We start from the raw sequence: 22,278 nt of genomic DNA on the forward strand, positions 1-22,278 counted from the left end.
TATATGGTGAAGCTATAATGAGATATTTATTTATTTATTTATTTATTTGCTTACTTAGTTACTTAGTTAGTTCCAGTAAATAAGTCGAGTTTCACTTTAACATGACAAGCTGTGTTGTTTTTTGTATTCCAAAGTTGAGTTAGAGAGAAAAAGTGGTTCTTGATGGAATGACTAATAGAAATGAAAATATTATTATATCCTGAATAATAAGAACTCACATATGTTCCACAACATTAATTAACCATAAATTTTCAGATCAGAATTAAATACTATGACATCCGTTTTTATTATTATTATTATTATTATTATTATTATTATTATTATTACATAACAACATTGCATATTGTGATTTATTCTATATTTATATTTCATAAATATAAACAGTGACAAGCCACAAACCTTTGGGGTTAGGAAAACACAGAGATCAGACTACTGAATACTTCTCATCTATTATAATGTCTACAACATTCATAAGACTCCCTGATCCAGAGAGATTTAAAGTTTATTTCTCTTTATACAACTGAGCACTTGAGGGTTAAGGGCCTTGTTCAGTGGCCATCGGGTGTGGCAGCTTGGTGGACCTGGGGCTCGAACTCACAACCTTCTGGTCATTAGTCCAACATCTTTACCACTGAGCTACCACATGTCTAGACACTGACTCGTAATCTACAGCTGACTTCCGATGTCTCTTGCATTTTGTGATACTAAAAATATCTGAAGTGGACTCATTTCCCTGTAATACAGACTTTTAATGCATTCTGCTTGGCTGTTTCCTTAAAAAGGCAAAAAGAAAGTGTTGAATCGCAACACAGGAAACATCCTCCCCTCAGTTCAGGAGGTAACTGATGACAAAAGAATGTGAGTCGTACATTCTTCCATGCTTATATCGTACATTCACAGCCACGGCTGATGTCACGTGTTTCTCTTTTTTTCCACCATGGAGAATGGGCGTGGCCTAAATATCTCGCCTACTAGCATACTAAACAGTACGTAATAAGACGCTTCTAAAGGTTACCATGGTTTCCAAAGGCTCATTCACGTTTTAAACATACCATTTAGTAAGGCAGAATGTTATTTAGTTACTCCGGATATCCTAATAAAGATTACGGGCGCATTGCTGGGCTGCAATATTCACTGACTATTTATTACAGTAGTATGCAAATTCATAACCGGACGTCCGCGCGTCTCTGATTGGCTGCCGTTATTCTTTTAGCTGTGATTGGTTGGTGGAGTGAGCGAGGGATTCCCAGTAGAGCCCATTCAGTTTAAATAGAGCTTTGTGAACCACATGGAGAAACAGAGCTGTCTGGAGAGCCGAGACTTGAAATAGTTCTCTTTATAATTGTTTGGACTTCTTATTCATATTTAATATTAATAATTCAACCGAAATGGATATGATTTCCGGGATGCAGAAGGTGAGAATCCGATTTTTTGTAAAAATAAAAAGATAAAATTTTTTTTCCCCTTGTTGTTATAACTGATATTATGATATTAATAGTTAATAAAAATGTTATATCGATTTACACATGTATGTAAGTGTTTGACTCCCAGAATTAATTAAGGTAAAAAGCTGTATAAATACGTTAATTAAAAAAAAACACATTTTTGAGGTTTACTAAAGCAATTAAAATTCTTGAAGTTGAGCTTTGAGTTAATTGCAGGCAGATGGATGGTGAATACTTATTAACTGTGTTATATAAAAGTTATATGAAGTTCTGGCTCACACTTGAATAATAATTAACATGTAATACAGTAATAGTACAAGGAATTAAGTAATAACAATGACTCCATCTCCATTTCATATGCATTCATTTCTTTGCCTTCTTGCACATCACCAGATAGACCCTGAATGATTTTTCTATTATTGTAATGTGTATGGTCTGAATGTGAGTTTTGTATCCTACCTGGTGCTCTACATGTCCAGCCAACCTTAATGAGTGTGTGGCTGCTCAGTGCTTTACTTTACTTTACTTTTGCATACATCTCTTGACAGGCCAATTAAAATAGTTTCCTACATTTCACCAGCACCTTTCCTGTTTTTCCTCCTGTTCATTGTGTTTCGACGAGTAGGAAGTGGACACTGATCACAGTGTCAGCCTTCTGCTTGGACACTTTTTCCAACAGGAAAAAATGCTGAGCATTCACATTTCACAGACGAGTTCCTGAGCTCGTGCATGCACAATGAAGAGTTAAAGAATCTTTATTCTGCTCCTTATTGTGGGTAATGAAATGACTTGTATTGTTTATTTGGTGGCTTAATGACAAATTAAGTTGGGATTTAATAGGTCGGGACATATAAATCTTTGATGGGTGCCAAGAATGTGGGAACAGTAACATTCATTTTTATATGCTGTTTTATGGAGTTCTTAGCATTGATATAATTAAATCCCAAATTTGATTCAAACCTATTTAAGTAGGGTGGATTTATCCTTAAAGAGGATCAAAAAGCCTTAAATGTATAAAATTTTCTCTATCCATTATCTCAGTTAACTCAGCATATGCTGTGGCTTTGCTTCTGGTAATGCTTTAAGTGAAATTTAAATCATAGAAACTTTTAAAATGCCATCTAATAGAGCACCTAATATTTCACTCACTTTTCAACTTTTAAATCTTAAACTGATCTTTAAGATTTTTAAGAGTGCATTTCAGGTACATCCTTACGACACAACCATTACAGTACGTTTGAACGAATCATTCAAAATGTAATAAAAATGAAATATCAGCTGTATACAGAAGATATGATTGATTTGTCAATTTTAGCTGCAGAGTAGGCTAGCTATCTAACAGAATGCTCTGGAATTTCTTTCGGGGGAAAAAAAACACATACACGAGAGAAATAATCTGAAACAGCAGGAAGAGTTGAAAACGTATCTACAGTACATGATTGTAGAACCTGGCAGGATGAGTAAGTCCTTCTGGAACCGTGTCTGCGAATGTGAATTTTATTCTTCATCATCTTCCTTTTGGATGTTGGTCAAATGAAGTTTGGATGAATCATGATGTCACGTAGAGTGTTGTATTACAATTATTTATACTGTTTTATTTAAACAGAAGATACAAGAGAGATAGAATACAGTCCAAGTTCAGAGCTGTTAACAGAGTAACCTGACAGTAATCTGACTGCTTTATAACCAAGTTTCCCAACAACAGACAACATACAATGTGAAATAGCTGTAGGAAAACTGAGTAAGAGGATGAGGACCAAATACGACAGATCTGCAAACAATAATCATAATGGTGTCAAAGTATGAATAATACACATTCAGTTCTGGTATAATAAAGTTATCTCAGCATATGACTGACAAATGAATGTAACCTTCAGAGTTTTGTGATTAAGGTCACTCAAAATGACAAATTAAAATGATATCCCTGTATCTTGTGAGTTTATCACAGCTTTCATCTCACGATTCCATTTCTAATGAATTTTAAAGCAGACATTTGTTCCAGAGCTGTTCTATGGCTAGAACTCTACGCTAGCATCAACTTATTAATGATTAGCACTTTCTGTTTGTGAACGGTCCGTGATGAATAAAATAGAAGTATAGCAATGTGTTCTGTCAAACATGGTATTAAATACCATGAATGTTACTGGTTGTTGAAAAGATTTTACATGATAAACATAATTTTTGTCTTGAGTTTTAATAGCAAGCTTGTTGGATTCTTGCAAAGCTGATAGCTAGTGCAATGGTAAAGCAGCTAGTATATCATTGCTGATTAGCTGATATTAAGTTTGTGCAGGTGAACATTTTTCTGTTACAGTATATTGTAGTGTATTTTTAAAATTTACATTTAAGGATTTTTAGATTATGTATTTCTATTTTTGTTTTTAAAGTCAATGATCTCTAATTCTCCAGCATCATTCAGCATGTCTCTCATATCACATTAATCCCAATATCTGTGTGCTTTCCGCTCTCTGAAAGCGCTCTGGGCTCCAAAATGACTTCTGTTAGAATAAAAAATTAACCTTCTGACTCAGGCTTTCTCTCTGTTTAATTTTCTACTGTCTGGAACAACATTGGCCTGCTTGCAGACTGTTTGCCGTGCACACACTGCGGCTATGTTGAGGGGTTTATGGCTGAACTGAACGTGGAACTTTTGAGATACGACGACCGTGACTGCGGCTGCGGTTGGTGAAAAGAATTTCGGGTTTCTAAAACTAGTTGGATTTTAATATTTACATATTCAATGTTTATTGAAAGACAAATCTGTGGCTATGTAACTTTTTGGGTCTGCAGAAAAGCCTCTCATTTGTGGCATAGTTTATCTGTATACAGAACCTTGTATTGTTGATATTGAGATTTTTGTGTTGGGGCCTATTTGTGTGCTGGAAAACCTGAATAAAGCAATGGAAAATACTAAAATAGTGTTATAGTATTGCCTCACTCTCATTTTCTGACCTTGATATTATACAGCAGTTTTAAATTGTAGCCTCGTTCCTATTATTCAAACTACCTTATCTTATCAGGATGTTATTTTTAAAGGAGTTTACTAATGTGACTAGCGATGGACGAGTGTTTGGCTTTTATTTCGATGTGGTCAGTATGAATGAATTGGCTGCATGGAGCATTGCTGGTGAGGTTCATTCTGGAATTTCAAAATTGCATATATGAGCAATGAGTAATGATTTGCTATTGGATAATTTTGTATATAGAGGCCTAGTCTGGAGTCATGTAGCTTCTTTGTTGTACTTGTGAGTTATTCTGGGTGATGAATGGCCACTTGACCTGTGTACTTTAGTGGAAACCTGAACCTCTAAATTAAACAGCATAGCTGTTAAAGAGTCATTCATTAGTAGCTGTCAGGGGCTTGGAGCATTTCGAGGGGGTGAGATGACTTAGTAACACTGACTTTTTACATGAGGGTGATGGACTCAAATAAATATGTCTGCCTTTCTGACATAGGCTTTACTGCCATGGTTACATACAGTGTTGTTTTGTTCGCTTTCTATTTATAATGTTACGTTATTTTTTTTTTTTTACCTGGCACTTAATCATGTGGCTTAAGCAGCAGTCTATGTAAATCTGCGATGTAAATCTTATAGCTATGGTGTGATGTGCTGACTGCAAGGTTTTGTCTCTGTTGACTGAGTGACCAATTGACAAATGGGCTGGAAGAGAGAGAGACAAAGTTCTAAGCTGCTTTCACTGCATATCACCCATTCCCATGTCCTCATACATCTCTCATACCTATCACTTTACATACATGCCTTTTCTGGACAATAGGGTCTCATTCTAGCACATAGGTGCTATTTTAGGCATAGCTTAGCAGTTAAGGGTCTGTGCTCATGACAGGAAGGTTCCAAGTACGGGTGTCAATGCTGAGCATAAATTTGTCAAAAGTGTATAAAATTCTCCACTTTTCCAAAAAAATTATTTTTAGGGTAAGACATATTTATAGTATTTTAGAATGTAGTCTTTTACATGTTCATACAGCTAGAGAAAGTTCTACCTAATAGTTTAAATATTGCTCTGGATTTCTTGGCTGGTTTGACAACATTGGAGGGCATTTGATGAAAATGCTGCAGAATTCATTTTACAGTTTGAACTTCTTGGAATAATTTAGATTTTGTCTCATGTAAAACTATAAAACTGAATCTTATTATTATTACTCATCAGGTGCTATGGTCTTATTGTTGAATTTTGTTTCCAGTTTTGGATCAGTCCTGAGTTCATGCGCTCTTGAGAGCCACTTGAATAGAGGCGAACACCATCAAGACCAGGGTTAGAGACCAATATTTTGTGAAGATCTGTGGAAAAAGCTTATTTGTTGTTTGACTCCAGTCCTGTAGTGGTGCATTCCAGCCTGGATTACTGATTACCTTTCTCTAACATGAATTCTGAACCAAGTAATTACGGATCCTTTTCTGAGCTAAATTCTACTGGACCTTTTAGGCCTGGAATTGAAATGTGTGGTTTCAGCAGCATTGTGAAGTTCTCACAGACATGTGCTGTGGATCATGTTATTACCTTTGTAGACGTGAATGGGACCAGTGTGTACTTTTAGGCTGGCTAATCCACACAGACATGGTCATGGGAGACTTGGTGACTCAGGTACTTGAAAGACAGCATACCTGTATGACTGTTTTCCTTTTGAGACGCATCCTGTGCATACGTCTGCTCCAGTGTAAATCTGTGTTTTGGCATGTCAACATTCTTATCAAATGTGCAGTTGGTAATATTTTTGAGTTTTTATACCCATGATAATTAGGAAATTCCAAATTTACCGTGTGATGTGATGCCATCTGTGTGTTGCTCTGCTGCATTTATATATTTGTTTGTTTACGGTTTTGCTTTTAGATTTTCTGCTCCTGAAATGTGCTGGATCATCCCTTAATAAGGAATATGTAGCTTTGGATGTACAAGGTGAAGTCAGTTGGAAGATATGGCATGGTTTTCATGGCAATTGCAGGCAGCTGACAGCTCTATAAAAGTACAAACCGATCCTTTAAGGTTCATCAGAATGACGTCTATAGTGCTGCTACAACAGCTTACAAATGTCTATGCACTGTAGAAAGAAAACTGCTGCATGGATAGTGTGAAAGAAATATAGATCCCCCATTATGTCTGCTATTTAGAATTTCGAAGCATATTATGGCAAAAAATGATGACCCTCTTATACTCAGAGGAAACTATCCGTGGTTATAGGCTCTCATTCCACACACTCATAACTCATAACATTTACAGAAGAAAATTGTTGTAGTGTTGTATCAACAGTGGAGCTCATCTTCTGACTCAAATCTATTTGTGGAGAATTAATACGTATATCATCAAAAGGTGAGCTGAAATGTCCTAAAAATGAACCCTGATTAAAGTGATTATCAGTAATTACACTACTTAATGCACACGGCTCCTCCTATTTATTCTCTGAATGCTCATTCTCTTCCTTTCTCTCTTTCTCTTGTATGCCTCTGTATTTTTTCTCGCAGATGTCAGTGGGGCAGCCGCCAGCAGTAAGGGGTGCGGCGTGTCTGACATGTAAAGGGATCTGCTCTGGATTCCAGCCACATTCCTGGAGGTGATTTATTCTCTCTGCTAAAAACGTAAAGAAAATGAGGACATGGCTCCATATCCCTCCATTCTTCTTTTCCCTTGATATTTAGGGAATGCTCTGCTTACTGCACCGCAAGTGTGCTGCTAGCCTTTGTGGGCGTCTCTGTTTACATTTCCTTGAGCCTAAAAGATGATTTGCAGCGAATAGGCAGACGAGTTGAAGCTTGTTGTATTGTTTTTGGAAGAGCTTTGCACTTGATATGATATACACTGAACTCAACCATGTGCATGTTATGTAAACGGTTCACAATTAAAATGCTTTTTATTGATTGCTGCTTTAGTAGAAGTGTGTTTCCAGGCCTGTGAAATAAGAATTCAGAGTAACAAATTATGACTGATGTTTATTTTTAAACATCCATTATCGACCCAAAGAGCCAGAGTACTGTAGCTTTATGTATTCTCAGCAGACTTTTTTGTTACGATAATAACAATTTTCATATTTATCCTCCTTTAGAAAAGCTTGTACTCAGTGTCACTGCAGCCGGGAAGACCACGCCCCCAGCTCGGACCTTGAGGATGACTATAAAATGGGTCGATTGCTGGCGGACTCCAAATACGGCCACCTGACTGCCAAAGTGAAAGGTGGTGACGGCCTGAGAGTCTACAAGCGCAACCGGATGATCATCACCAACCCTGTGGTGTCTCGCAAAGACCCCACCTTCAACACAATTACCTATGACTGGGCTCCACCTGGCCTGACTCAGAAACTGGTGAGAAATCACCAGAAGGTCTCACATTGCTACTCTTTAATAGTTACACAAAATGAGTGAGGAGAAAACCTAGTTATACCCTTTCAGAAATCTAAGAAGCGTTAATTATCCAAAGAACCCTCCAAGAACTACTTTTTATGAGCGTGGAATTTTTAGCTTGCACAAGCTCGGCACAAAAAGACCAGCCAGATAGTTTAAATAAAATCAGTGTGGGAAAGATGAGACTTGTGATTGGCAGAAACCTTGGTACATTCATACTTGGCGCTTCTGGTAAACATCAACCTTTCTTTTGGAGTTTAAATTCAAAGCATAGTGAAGAGGATTACAAGAAGATGGTACTGTTAAGAACTGGAGTGGAAAATAAACCTCAGGGTGTTCCAGCAGAATGCATTATGTGATTATATGCCTCTTTCAAGTTCCTACATCTCACCGGTCGAGGGAAGAAATCTAATAGTGCGTTTGATATTTAAAGCTGCAACTGTTTGCAGTGAACCCTTAAATAATACATCCCTCTGTCTGTGGAGGCATTTGTTTGGTATCACTGTACAAGAATGAATGGTAGTTGTTTGGTATCAGGGGAACAGAATGATATCTGCTGATCATTGGAATAATCTGGCACTCTAAGATGCAGAAACGAGCCTGACCTTTTCTCTATCGCAATTGCTGGCTGTCACTGCTCCTATTCTTAAACAGAGCACTAAATCGGCCTGGCCAGACTTCTCTGGTGTTCCACTTGACTTTCATGCGGTGATTAGTCCTGCCAGAGGCACCGTATGTGGTTTTTGTTGTTGGGTAGGGTGGAGATCTGGAAATAAGCCTTCAGCTTTACTATTCCACTCTGAGCTGCCAGGAAGCGTGTCCGCTGTGTGCCGAGGCGAAGAACTTTCATCTCTCAGAGGGAATAGCTGACTGTTTTTTCAGCCATATGAGCTCCCCCTGTCTTTTCCTGAAACCCAGAGTGTATTAGGGAGCTTTGTTCTCTAGAGTGAGTCTGGCAGGTTCACTATTGTGGCGCTTGGAATTATGGTTCGCCTATTCAAGACAGATGAGAAGGTCTATACAGGACCACAATTTCTATCAACATGTTTTTCCAGTGGTTTAAAGAGTGTGAATTTGAAGCAGGCCTGCCTTAATGACTGCTTCAGGGTGACTTTTGTCTTACTCCGTGCTGTGCCGGAGCTTTGGTTGCAATAATTAGGATTGTCTCTCCAAGTTCTTTACAGCTGTCTTCTAAAGTACTTAAAGGCAGTAAAGAACTGTAGCACTATTGTTCTTCTTTACCAGTCTCTACACAGAGCGGGCATGTTTTCTTTTAGTGGGTTTCGGAATATCTGCGGTCGCTTTAAAGACGGTCTTAGAAGTTTACGATGCCAGAGGACGACTGTGGCAAAGGCGATTTCTCCCAAGAGTGTAGCTTAAAGAGTAGAGAAGCACAATGAATTACCACCTGTTTTGAATTAACATATAGAAGCCAAATGTTTGTGTGTAGCTGTCCAACTGGCTAAAGGGATGCAAATTATCCTATTATTTTGAGGCGACTGCTAAATTTCCTCCACTTAACCGATCCTCCGAGCTGGGACACAGAGCTGTCTGTTGGCATGTACTGTGCTCAGAAGCTTACTGCTGAGTAAGCAAAGGTACACCGAATTAAAATAGAATGTTGTCAGTTAGGAAAAATATCATTTTGTTGCTTATACTTAACTTAATTTTAACAATTTTCTTCATTACACGATTGAATGAGGTAGAACGAGCGTGGTCGAATCACATTTATGTGTTAATGTAATGAAATCTCACGTGGAATTTGGCACTGATAGGAATTATAGGAGTAAAAATCCGAAATAAAATAATGCATATTTAGTATACATAATAATTTTAGGCACTTGAAATATGCATTATAGGACAGCGAAGCAAACAGCAACATTTATTCAGGGCTTGGAAAATATGTGATCAAATCATGTTAGCAGTACTAAAGTTTTAATGTTACTCAACATATTCACATGCAAGCGACATACACTTTTTAACTCAGCAAAATCTACAAGCTTTTTTTTTCTTACATAAATAATGCTTTTTACCAAGAACCAAGGTATAATTAGATTAATAAATCATTCAATCATTCAGTGAATCTTTATTTTCATCCAACTGTTTTTACACTGTTTTTAAGAGACTACTGGTCTAACATGGAACTAGCTTGACCAAGATTCAACAATACATACAGTTGAGTGTCAAGAAGCGAATGAAAATAAAAATCTCCAGGCTTGATTGTAGACAGCTGCATCATAGTTGAAGTTTAATTAATAAATAAAGGGCTAAAAAAAAGAACAGGTGCACACATTAGGAAAACAACCCAATGATAAGGCATGTAATCATAACATAATCAACACAGGCAAGCTACTCTCCTTCTCTTCCTCCTTCTCTAAGTGCTCTTCAGACTGGATTTTTCTCAACCCATCATTCTCCTTTAACCGGCCAATTTGAATATTTGTATATGAGACCCGGAACATTTATAGAAGATTTTGTTAGACCCAGCTAAAGATTTGTATGATCAGTTAACAGGACTAAAATGCAGAGGTGAGGGACTCGAGTCAGACTTAAGTCGCAAATTTGAGACTTGAGACTTGCTTGACAAATATTTAAAAAAAGACTCGACTTGACTTTGACTTGACATTCATGACTTGAGACTTGAGTCGGACTTGAATTAAAAGACTCAGAGATGGGGAACTCGACTTGACTCGAGTCAGACTTAAGTCGCAAATTTGAGATATTTGTCACAAATTTGATATTTTTTTATATTTGTCGCAAGCTTGACAAATATAAAAAAAAAACGTTGACGTTGACTTTACATTCATGACTTGAGACCTGTGACTTGCACATGTGTGACTTACTCCCACCTCTGCTAAAAGGTAGAGTGGCTGTCTCTGACTTACTTAGTGTTCCATATTTGTCCATTGAAGCTTTTTTTTTTCATAATCGTAAAACTAGCAAGAGGTTGATTTTTCATATAATGGCTATTTAGTGGCTCTTAAAGTTTATATTAAATTTATGCTGTTGATAATGCAATGATATTGAGGGTTTAACAACGAGGCAGTGTTACAGTGAGCCTGGGTGGTTTGGAGAGACAGAATAAGATAAAGTTGGCACGCTGGGTCTTTTATATGAATAGCTAGCCTGTCTAAAGCTTTTTCGTATTATTCCTATTTTGGTTATTTTAATGATGTGTAAATGCTAACATTACTAGCTTGATCTCATGGGAGTTCTGTCGGATTGGTTTTGTTGGGATTTTACCAATCCAAAGTTGAATTGAATGATGATGAGTTTTTCATGAGCTAACAATTTTAAGTCTAATTCTATCCTAATTCATCATATTTTTGTGTGTGCACTAGGCCATGCAATACATGGAGCTTCTCCCGGAGGAAAGGCGGCCCGTGGCGGGCACAGAGGGGGCACTGTACAGGCGCAGGCAGTTGATGAGGCAGCTCCCTGCTTATGATCAGGACCCGTCACAGTGCCACACTTTGTCCGAGGACGAAGTCAAAGCCATGGCTCAGTTTGTAATAAGTTATAAAGAGGACACGTTGGGAGTGGGCGAGGTAGCGCTGCCAGGAGAGGGAGGAATGTCCAAAGACAACGGTGGAAAACAGAAGAATGGAAAAGAACAGCCAAACACTGAGCCCACCACCAATGGCACACTGGAAGAGAAAGGAAAGAAGAGTGAATATGTACGTTTGACACACAAACACACAGACACCCACACTCACATACACACACGCAAATGCCCACATTAACAGATTGTTTCTTTTATTTTTCCTTTGTGCCAAGTAAGGAAAAAATGCAAGTCCTTCATTTTGGAAAGGATGGAAAACTATTAATTTCTAAAAGATTCTTGGACAAAGATTGTCTCAACATTTATCATTTATCTTCATCAGTCTCTCTCTCTCTCTCTCTCTCTCTCTCTCTCTCTCTCTCTCTCTCTCTCTCTCTCTCTCTCTCTCTCTCTCTCACTCACCTCAAGGCCACATACTGGAAGTTTAACAAAAAATACATATGGTGCTCTAATGTCATCAAACGTGAAAGAAAATGAGTTGAATCTGTAAACTAGCCCTTTGCTGTATTGTGTATTTGGCTTATTATTCACTTTTACCTCACACTTTGACCATATTTAAAGCAGACACACTTCCATGCTAGTTTAAGCAAAATGGTCTTGTCTTTAGATTGCTAGCAGCTATTCTGTTTAACACACTCATCTTAGCATAGTAAAAAAAAGAAAATGAAACAGAACGCGAAGTCGGGTTAACAACGCAAGGACGTTTAACATATAGAGTTTAGAAGCACACTAACTCGCCACCTGTTTTACATTTACTTGTATATAAACCAAATGCTGTTTTTCTGTCCAATTGGCTGAATAGATGCTAATTATCCACTTATTTTGAGGCAAGCTTTAAATTTCTCGAAACGTTACTGCACGGCTAAACGACGGAAAAAAATCTGTGTTTGCTGAGAAGCCTGCTGCCGAGTAAGCAAATCTTCTGTTTCAGAGAAAGATTGTTTTCTAAATATTACCCAGAGAACTGATGCGAATATGTTCACCGTCTCTCGTTGTTAGAATTCCATTACAAAATATGCAGGGCTTGTCTGGATCTAGCATAAGTCAGATTTTATCTCAGTGTTTAAGACACATCTTTTTTTATTCTTAATCGATATACAGTAGGATACGATACAAAGGATACGGCTGTGTAGTGGGTGTGAGTGCAGTTGCTAAAACATTCACCAATGATTTTAATGTCAGTCCTAGGGTTTGAACTCTAACCGTTTAAGGTGTTCATTTAGTCTAAAAAACAAGTTTTAATTAGCTAAAGATTTAACATAAAATCTCTGAGCCATTGCTGTAGTTTTGGTTAGTTATTTGTTTAAGAAGAGTTAAGAAAGCCCAAAGTCTGTTCCCTAAAGCCATCTTTACAGTGACTAGGGTTCATTAAACATCATTACGCTGAATGTATGAAGAGAACAGAATGTTTCTTAAAAGGTTTATTTGTTATTGTTTTGTTTTTCTTTTTGGCTCAGATGGAGGACGGTGATTTACCATTTACAGTTCTTGTCTAAATTAGTGTGGGTCTTAGGTTTGCCCTGCTAAGGCTCATTTATAGGCATGTAAAAATCTCAGTGGTTCTTTCTCTCACATCTAAAATGCTACATGGCATTCTTCCTCATTTCCTGGAATTATGTCTGTGATACCATGTTTTATGATGGAGCGAGCAAATAAAACCTTCAAGGTTAATTGAAGTTTCCTGTGTAGATCGACTGTTATTAATAACACGTGCAAACGGCACACGAGTGCGGGGTCAGTCTTGCCGCTGTAATGTTGTCTTTGCTCTGCCTTGTTTGATGTAAATTATGGCAGAGGTGTGAGGACTCTCTGTGGTTAAAAACATAACACCACAGTATTCTGAATTTCCAGAATTTATATATATATATATATATATATATCTATATATATCTATCTATCTATCTATATATATATATATATATATATATATATATATATATATATATATATATATATATATATATATATATATATATATAATAGAAATCTGGTCATTCAAGATACTCAGCCAATCTTTTCTCAGGAAAAGTGATTAAGCGGATGATCGCTCATGCAGAAATCTGACTGAGCTGCTAGTGGTTGTGCCACACCAGGCATTGAATGCAATTCATTGATTTTGTTGCTTCATCACAAGTCCTTGATTAAACCTGCTGGAAAATATCACTTTCTGGATATGCAGCCGGTCACAAACTGGCCACTTGTCACCTGAAAGCTGGTTCATGTACAGCATCGTAGATATAAACGCTTCTGAGCTTCCGTGTATACCCATAAACCCCCTCTCTGTGTCGGAGAGGACGTTAATGCAGAAAGGGATAAGTGGACCATACGAATCTAAATGACCCCCACAGCATAACACAAACATCAGATTTCTGTTCATCTTTAATTTGTCATCTCTTATTAAATATAAACCGTCACCAGTGCTTAATGTCTTAGTTCTATTCGTCCCCCTTTATATTTTTATTTCAGGAAGGATTGTTTTAGGGAGGTGGTTCATTTTGGATCTGAAAATAATTAAATCTAGTAGAACATCTGTGCCTGATTTGTGTTTTTATCATAACAGGAATGCTCTGTTTGGGGCTTGTGGGATTTTAGCCTGACAATATGGCTTTGATTATCTCTCAGGAAATTTGGAAGATGGCCTAATTTAACCTTTAAAATGGTCAGTTTAACATCTCTCCACCGGAGCCAAGTGGAAGCGATGAATAGAAATAATGCAGATGAATGCATGAAGACATTATTTCTTTATTTAATTATATCATTTGTTTTTACTCTTAGCTTTTCCTGTGCTGCTGTTCTGTGTAGATATTATTTTCTCCAATTGTATGTGTTCAGTTATTTTGTAGTCACAGCATTAAGCCATTTATCTTTATCTCTTTTTTCTTCACCTCTGCAGCACTGTAGTGGTTGTGGGAAGCTGGCTGCCCTGGACAGTCCCGTCGTGTACGCTGAGAGAGCCGGATACGAGCGGCTCTGGCATCCTACCTGCTTTGCGTGTGCAGAGTGTAACGAGGCGCTGGTTGATCTGGTGTACTTCTGGAGGAACGACACTCTGCTATGTGGCCGGCATTACTGCCAGGGTCTGAAGCCGCGCTGTCCGGGCTGCGATGAGGTAATCGCTTTCTCTCACACAGATTAGAAACCTAATCACACGAATGTTGGCTTTAACGATAACAACATTTACTCATTTATTTGAGATATCACTTAATTTAATGATACTGTGATTATACATCTCTGCTATACATGGCCATACTAAAAATTTGTTTTTTTATTTAATTGCTTGGTTATAGATTACTGATGACTACTAGTACAGTTATTTCATTGGAAAATGCTTGAAATATATAATACGAGTCCCTGAAAACACAGTTATTTATGCAGATGGAAAGAACAAAAAAATTAAAGGAGCGGTTTGTAATTATTAAGAGCCCCCTGCTGCCTGTGAGGTGAAAAACAACAACAAAACAAATCAACATCTTTTTTCCTCCCTAATTGATCTCACTTCCTTTTCATCTATGCATGCTTAATGATTTGCCATTTAAGAAAAAGTGAGCCCATATGAACGGGTCTGTTAACCTAAACTAAGCCTAAAATGAAGAACTTCCAAAGTAATGTGTTTTTTTTTTTTTTGGTGTGTCTTTGTCACCATATTTGGATATTTGGGTTGTAGTTAGAAACTCCATAGCTGCTTGACCGACTCCAGTTTTTTCTTATTATAAGACAAGCTGTCTTGTTTACGCAGATGTTCCAGATTGAGATAAAGACAGTGTGCCTTCAAGTCCTTTAACCTTTGACATTAGAAATCTGAGAAAATATTTAAAGCGCTAACCTTTATCCTCCCTTCTCTCTCTTTTTGTTTTCTTCTCTCTTTCTCGCTCTCATGTAGCTGATCTTCTCAGAGACATGTCATAAGGAGAATGGCCAGGCCTGGCATAAGGAGCATTTCTGCTGTTGGCAGTGTGGTCAGAGTCTTCGCGTACAGTGTAGCTGCGATAAAAACCCCCAAAAGTGAACATCAAACCCACCTGCTGTGCGCAAGCAGAAGGCCAGTTTGGAGATGTTTATTGCCATCCAGACTGTATCTCTCTATTATATATGCATTTGAAATATTAATCGAATCATGTCACACCGCTAATTTAGACAGCGGTGGCAGTTCTAGCAAACAGTGTAGGTGTTTCATTAGCCGACGCCGGGGGTATATCATAAAATTGTGTTGTTTTTTTTTACCCAAATCTCCAAAACGGTTTTGTATATTACTGAGGATTAGTAAATAGAAGGACCTACGCCTGAGTGTTTAGAGAAAAACCATACTGCACCGACTCTTCACGTCATTGTATAACGCAGTCATGGGTGTGACTCGAAGGATGTGACTGACGTAATGAACAGATTGGACCTTTAGGGCAGAGACTCGTTTGCATCATACATCTGGTTTTTACACAGCACACAAGATCACATATGGATGACTCACTGATGAGCTGGAAGTTAGTCAGAAACAACCAGGAGTGTGAGCTCAAAGTATTAAAAGTGACACCATTTTTCTTCACTGGGCTTCGTGACAGACTCGTCTGAAGATCGAAGGTTCAGATACAACAACAAACACGAAACAGGAGGAGAGAGATGTAGAAAACGATTATCGCTATCTGGGTTTAAAGAAGTGATGAAGAGGCAGAGGTTCTGGATGCAGTGAAACGCTCCAGCTTTCTCTCTGCCAGCTGAGCTGTCTGGAGTTTCACTAGCAGACGTTCGCCGGCGTTGTCAGAGATAAAACAGATCCTGCCGTGAATAAGCATGTGGGTAAGAGTTCATGCGGTGAACTTGGTCTATGCTTGAGGGCGTTTCATACGAGGGTGTTGGTAAATAGTTCATAGCCCTGACACTCACGGTCCTGAGCTAGGAGTCCTGTCACAGTTGGATGGTGTTAGATTACAGAAAGCTTCAAGTGTCCTTAAGTATTATATAAATAATTATCTATATCTATATGTAAGTACAAATTATTATCTACATTGAGAAATGTTTGGAAACGCTAAATTGAATACACACCCACTGGCCACTTTATTAGGAATACCTGCACTCCTGCCTCACTTATCCAGTCAGCCAATCATAGCCAGACTGGTTTAAGCTAACAGGGAGTCTGTGATATTTTAAATACAACCGTGCTTTACAACCGTGGTGATCAGAAAATCATCTCAGAACACAAAACACATAGAACCACTAAGGCAGCAGCAGTAGCTCTGTGTTTAAGGCATTGGTCTACTGGTCTACTGGTCTACTGGTTAGAAGGTTGTGGGTTTGGATAAGTCATCTTCCAAATGTTGTAAATGAATAGATAGATAGAAAAACTAATTCTCAGCAGTCAAACTATAAACAGCAGACATGGTACTCAAGACTAGAAATGATGGATCTAAAATGTTGTATCATGTCAGTTAAAAACCTCTGTTACTCACTAGCATTGTCTATAAGGCACAGCCTTGAGTAGGTGAACAGTAGGTAGTGCAGATAAAAGCAAGTTCTGTGCAAACATTAGGGTGAAGGTTTGTACAAATGAGGTACTTTTTATTTATTTATTTTTAAATAAATGAATATTTGAGTAGAATGAGTAGAACATTATGTTCCAGGTTTGGGAACCAGTTCACCTTGTAGCTTCAGATACATGTATATGCGTGACAGATGTGCAGCCCTTCGTGGTCCTTTGATAGAACATCTGCCTTAATATCTGACGTGTTGTGTGAGATGCTTTTCTGCTCGGTCATAGTATATTTTTAAGGAGATCTTCAGTTACTGAAATTTTCAAACCAGACCATTTGGAACCAACGAAGATACAATGATCAACGTTTGGGCAGATTTAAGTACATCATCGAGTATATAGTGTATGTAGTACTTTAGGACACTTAATACAAAATATTTGAACAAATATAAATGGTAAAACTTTTTTTTTTCTTTAAAATGTACAATATAAAAGTCTGTGTATTGAACGAAATCTTCTTTATTTCGTATGTTGATGATTTCTCTCTGAGATTCATCACCATCACCAGCTTTCCTCAACACCAGCCACAAACAGCAGTCCTGGATCTGGTCCTGAGCGGTTCGGAATTCTGGCACTAATGCAACCTAATATCATTTAGTCATTGTGTTAAATGTTTATACAGATGTTCCAGTTAAGCTTTAGAGAGAAAATAAATGCCCTAGATGTGAAAACGTGCCAATTCCTGTAAATGTGCTTATTTTATTATGAATATTAAGTTTGGTATCGTTTAAGATTAATGCGTTTGGAGACAGAATCAAAGTGTAGACGTGAAGCGGCGACGTCGCACGATTATTTTCCTTTCACAGCGAGCTAATGCGCGGTCCCTGAGGGAACCTCCAAACAGAAGATCTGTGAAAAAGGAGAGGTTTAGATATCAAAGAGTGTTTGTGTTCGTATTTATTAATGATGTGAAAATCAGAAACTCGCGTTCGCCTTTCGGGTTAACGTCTTCTCGTCGGTTTTCGTAGAATAAAAATAGAAAAAACGATGTGTATTTTATTATAAAGAGGATGTGTATAAATAAGTGACTGCAGGGTAGTAAAAAAAAAGGTACAAAAGGATCTTTCGAACTGGAATGTTCACATTGTAAAGTGTAGAAGCAGGATGAGATGTTTCAGGCATATCATACAGGTGGGAGAATAACGTTATCAAATGATTTTATCACCAGAGGAAAAGGGAGTCGTTGCATATTTGTGAGAACATTGGTATCATAAACCGGTGATGAATTATTGTATTACGCTGATGTGCTTCCTTTGAATAAATCAACTGGAAGGCTGACCTTGGAGTGGAAAACGGATAAAGTACACAAACCAAAGTTCTGCTTTTGTCTGTAAGCAATTATATATAAAATGTTAATTTTGATATCTGATATGAAAACTTTTTAAAGATCTGTTCTCTAAGCGACGTTCGTGTCCGTCGCTAAATTATAATGACCGACGCAGTAATTTGTGTTGTTTGTTTTAAAACGGCATTATATGATGCTAAGACTTTATGCAACTGATTTCTTTTTTCTTTTCTTTGAGAACTATTTCATTATTTTTTTTTATCATATCTGTTGAGTGCTAAAGTTTGCTTTTGATTGGGGGAATATATAAAATACCACATTTTTATGTTTCAGAGTATGATGATTTGAGGACATAAAAGACACCAAAAGGCTTAAAAAATGATTCAAGAATATTTTGTCATATTCAAAAAAGAAAATGTCAATTTTCGACTTGTATAATTTTGTGTTTTCACTGTTGATCTGTAAATGTATACTATTTGCATATTTACTTGCAATGAATTTTATATATAAATAACAATTTGAGTTTGTTGTATGCAAACGTTTGCACTCGACAGATTAAAAAATGACCTGATTGCTGCCTTCATATTTCAATGTATTTCCTTGATCTATGAATAAATACCACAAACAATATTTTGGCTTTATTGTTTATATTTATGGTTTATACATGATTTAGTATTTAATGCCATATTACAGTTTTAACTAATTAATTAAGTTACTCATATCTCCATCACACACACACACACACACACACACACACACACACACACACACACACACACACACACACACACACACACACACCACACACACACACTCTCTCAAACACACATTCACCAGCCTATAACTCACGTCTTTTTGTCTTCAGGGTTTTTTCCAGGTTCCTGTGGTTGACTTGTGTGTGTGTGTGTGTGTTTTGCCTTGTGTAATGGATTGAATCACCAGTCCCAGAGATACAACCCAAATATCCATCCACTTGCTAAAGTCTGATCATTATTTTTCTTTCTTTCTTTATTTTTTTAATGAAAGAATTTTGTCTTTTTTTATTTATTATTTTTTTTTTACATCCCTGAAACTTCACATTGTCATGTGTGGTATGTGGCAGCTCAGGTGTTCAGGTGTTGGGCTGCTGGTCAGAAGGTTGTGAGTTGGAATCCCAGGGCCACCAAGCTGCCACTGCTGGGGCCCCTAATCAAGGCACTTAACCCTCAAAATGTAAGTCACTTGGTGTAATAGTGTCTACCAAATACCGTAAATGAATGAAATGTTAACAAATCTATAAACAAACATTTCCACACCTGCCTTCCTGCCTTTTTTCCCTCTTTTCTTAAGGTAAACACAGTTAATCTTGTTAGAGAGAAACATCAAACACAAACCCTTCCATCCTGAAGACCGCGCGTGTCGACTGTGTGTTAGTTAAAGCTTTACATCTGGTTGTTGCCAAGCACTAACAGAGTGGACACTTGTTACTACAGAAATGCTAACATATCAAAATGGGCTGATATCATTTTTATTTTAAACCACAGTAGAATTAGAACTTACGCTAGATTGATTCCCTGAAGATGAACGAGTTCATTTAACTTCCTGCTAGATGTTCTTTTTTTTTTTAGATAAACACATAAAAAGCGGATCTTCAGGACCAGTTTCTGTCTCTGCTTGCTTGAACATGTTCCTTCTCCAGATGTCCTCAGTAGACATTAACACATCCAACAAGACCTTTCATTAGCAAACCTGTTCAGCCTGCTGAGTAACTACACAGACGGGCAGAAAATAAAAAAAGGTATTATTATGTTTGAGAGAGCGGCAAAAAAAAAAAAACTTGGCATTTCATTTCTCTAGCCTTGCAAAAGTTTTTATTTTATTCTTTATGTAATTACACTGCTTACTTTGATCAGGTGTAAAAAGAAAATCTTGCCAACTCGCTCAGTTTCTTCATGTTCCCAACACCTGTTTCGGAAATTGGAGAAGAATCACCTGGTATTTCATGTGAGTAAAAATCCGGCTCTCTGTGAGGTCCAGCTTTATGGTCGACGTTGTCCACAGAACAAAACAACATTCAAAACAAGTCATGGATCTGATTATAGAGACTCATAAATCTTCAGGAGGATAATAACATCTCAAAGGCAGTGAGAGTCCCTCAAAGCTTCAGAGAACAGTTCAGGCCTTTATAAAATAAATATAAAACAGATAGATAGATAGATAGATAGATAGATAGATAGATAGATAGATAGATAGATAGATAGATAGATAGATAGATAGATAGACGGGTGGACAGACAGACAGATAGCTAGATGGTTGGATAGATAGATAGATAGATAGATAGATAGATAGATAGATAGATAGATAGATAGATAGATAGATAGATAGATAGATAGATAGGTGGACAGGCAGACAGATAGCTAGATGGTTGGATAGATAGATAGATAGATAGATAGATAGATAGATAGATAGATAGATAGATAGATAGATAGATAGATAGATAGATGGTTGAAAGGATAGATAGATAGATAGATAGATAGATAGATAGATAGATAGATAGATAGATAGATAGATAGATAGATGGTTGAAAGGATAGATAGATAGATAGATAGATAGATAGATAGATAGATAGATAGATAGATAGATAGATAGATAGATAGATAGATAGATAGATAGATAGATGAATGGGTGGAAAGATAGATAGATAGATAGATAGATAGATAGATAGATAGATAGATAGATAGATAGATAGATAGATAGATAGATGGGTGGAAAGATAGACAGATAGATAGATAGATAGATAGATAGATAGATAGATAGATAGATAGATAGATAGATAGATCGATAGATAGATAGATAGATAGATAGATAGATAGACAGGTGGACAGGCAGACAGATAGCTAGATGGTTGAAAGGATAGATAGATGGATAGATAGACACACACACACACACACACACACACACACACACACACACACACACACACACACACACACACACACACACTCTGTGGACAATTTATAGATAACACGTCTTTGGACTGGGAAGAAAACCAGAGAACCCTTAGAAAACCCTTAAAGTACAAGGACAACATGGTGGTGTTTCATCAGAGGGTTAAATCAGTAACGCTTCAGTCTGAGTGTGTGTTGTTTGGCATAGAGTTACATTTTTACTACCAGCCCATAAAGACATTAAGACAGAAGAATTTGTGATTTCACAGCAGTTGGCAACGAGCACTTAGCAAAGCCTTGATACTTCCTTCGACCACATTTCTATTTGAGGAAAAGCTGAACTGCGAGGAATAAACTGGAGTGTTTACACAAGTCCTGTAAATATCCCAGCTATTTTCATACATTCTGTGCCCATTTCATCATCATAGAAAAATGCTTTGGGTCTGGAAAAAAGATAAGGAACGAATGAAATAGGTTATTTTAAGCAGAGAGCATAGTACAAAGAGAATGTGTTTGATTAATTGTAAGGACTTGAAATAAAAGTTAAACATGAATTTGGTACCAGGGGATGTGAGGTCATGGTAGTTTTAGGCATTGAAGCTGTTTGATACGATGCTTATTTGTTGCAGAATTAATTAGCAGGATGTATTATATACCACATCAGTGCTGACTTGTCAAATCTGATCATGCATTCAGATTTCGTCATGGTGCCTGACGAAGACCTGATGGTCGAAAAGTTGCACCATTAAATTTATTGGAGCAGTTTATCAGTGTGCGGGCTTCTTCTGTTGCTTTTTCGTTGATTATTTGTTGCCCAGCACAAGCACCCTAATAATTTTTCGGGTTTTTGGATGTGCAGTCCTCCTCGCAAGCTTTTGATCTTACAAATCCGATCATTAACAGCACCTTGGTCAGGTGTTTATTTTAATGCTTGTTGTTTCTATAGATGCCTGAGATAGGCACAGGCTCCCAGTGACCCGAGAAGTTCGGATAAGCGGTAGAAAATAATTGAATGAATGAATGAATGAATGAATGAATGAATCTATCTATCTATCTATCTATCTATCTATCTATCTATCTATCTATCTATCTATCTATCTATCTATCTATCTATCTATCTATCTATCTATCTATCTATCTATCTATCTATCTATCGAAACATTCATGCATTCATTCACTCATTCTCGG

General features: G+C 37.3%; 1 protein-coding gene across 3 annotated transcripts; it reads left to right on the forward strand.

The window, feature by feature from the left end:
- Nucleotides 1–1,260: 1,260 nt before the first annotated feature.
- lmcd1 (LIM and cysteine-rich domains 1) lies at nt 1,261–18,793 on the forward strand. Of its 3 annotated transcripts, XM_047810423.1 has the most exons (7): nt 3,948–4,126; nt 6,297–6,773; nt 6,926–7,014; nt 7,504–7,759; nt 11,140–11,475; nt 14,254–14,469; nt 15,241–18,793. In XM_047810423.1, exons 3-7 carry the CDS (start codon nt 6,926–6,928, stop codon nt 15,364–15,366), a joined length of 1,023 nt encoding a protein of 340 aa, XP_047666379.1. In that variant the 5' UTR covers nt 3,948–4,126; nt 6,297–6,773; the 3' UTR covers nt 15,367–18,793. The 3 variants fall into 3 exon arrangements, with proteins under 3 accessions (XP_027023452.2, XP_047666379.1, XP_047666380.1); XM_027167651.2 differs by lacking the exons at nt 3,948–4,126; nt 6,297–6,773 and adding an exon at nt 1,261–1,415; XM_047810424.1 differs by lacking the exon at nt 6,297–6,773.
- The last annotated feature ends 3,485 nt before the right edge of the window (nt 18,794–22,278 follow it).

The sequence above is a fragment of the Tachysurus fulvidraco genome, chromosome 2 (assembly GCF_022655615.1).
Source record: "Tachysurus fulvidraco isolate hzauxx_2018 chromosome 2, HZAU_PFXX_2.0, whole genome shotgun sequence".
In the NCBI taxonomy this organism is placed as follows: Eukaryota; Metazoa; Chordata; class Actinopteri; order Siluriformes; family Bagridae; genus Tachysurus; species Tachysurus fulvidraco.

Bases quoted from the DNA above. Each gene is read 5' to 3' on its own strand.
- lmcd1 (XM_027167651.2), top strand. From the start codon at position 1,389: ATGGATATGATTTCCGGGATGCAGAAG. The intron at 7,015-7,503 runs GTGATTTATTCT...ATCCTCCTTTAG, and splicing joins TTCCAGCCACATTCCTGGAG to AAAAGCTTGTACTCAGTGTC. The intron at 11,476-14,253 runs GTACGTTTGACA...TCACCTCTGCAG, and splicing joins AAGGAAAGAAGAGTGAATAT to CACTGTAGTGGTTGTGGGAA.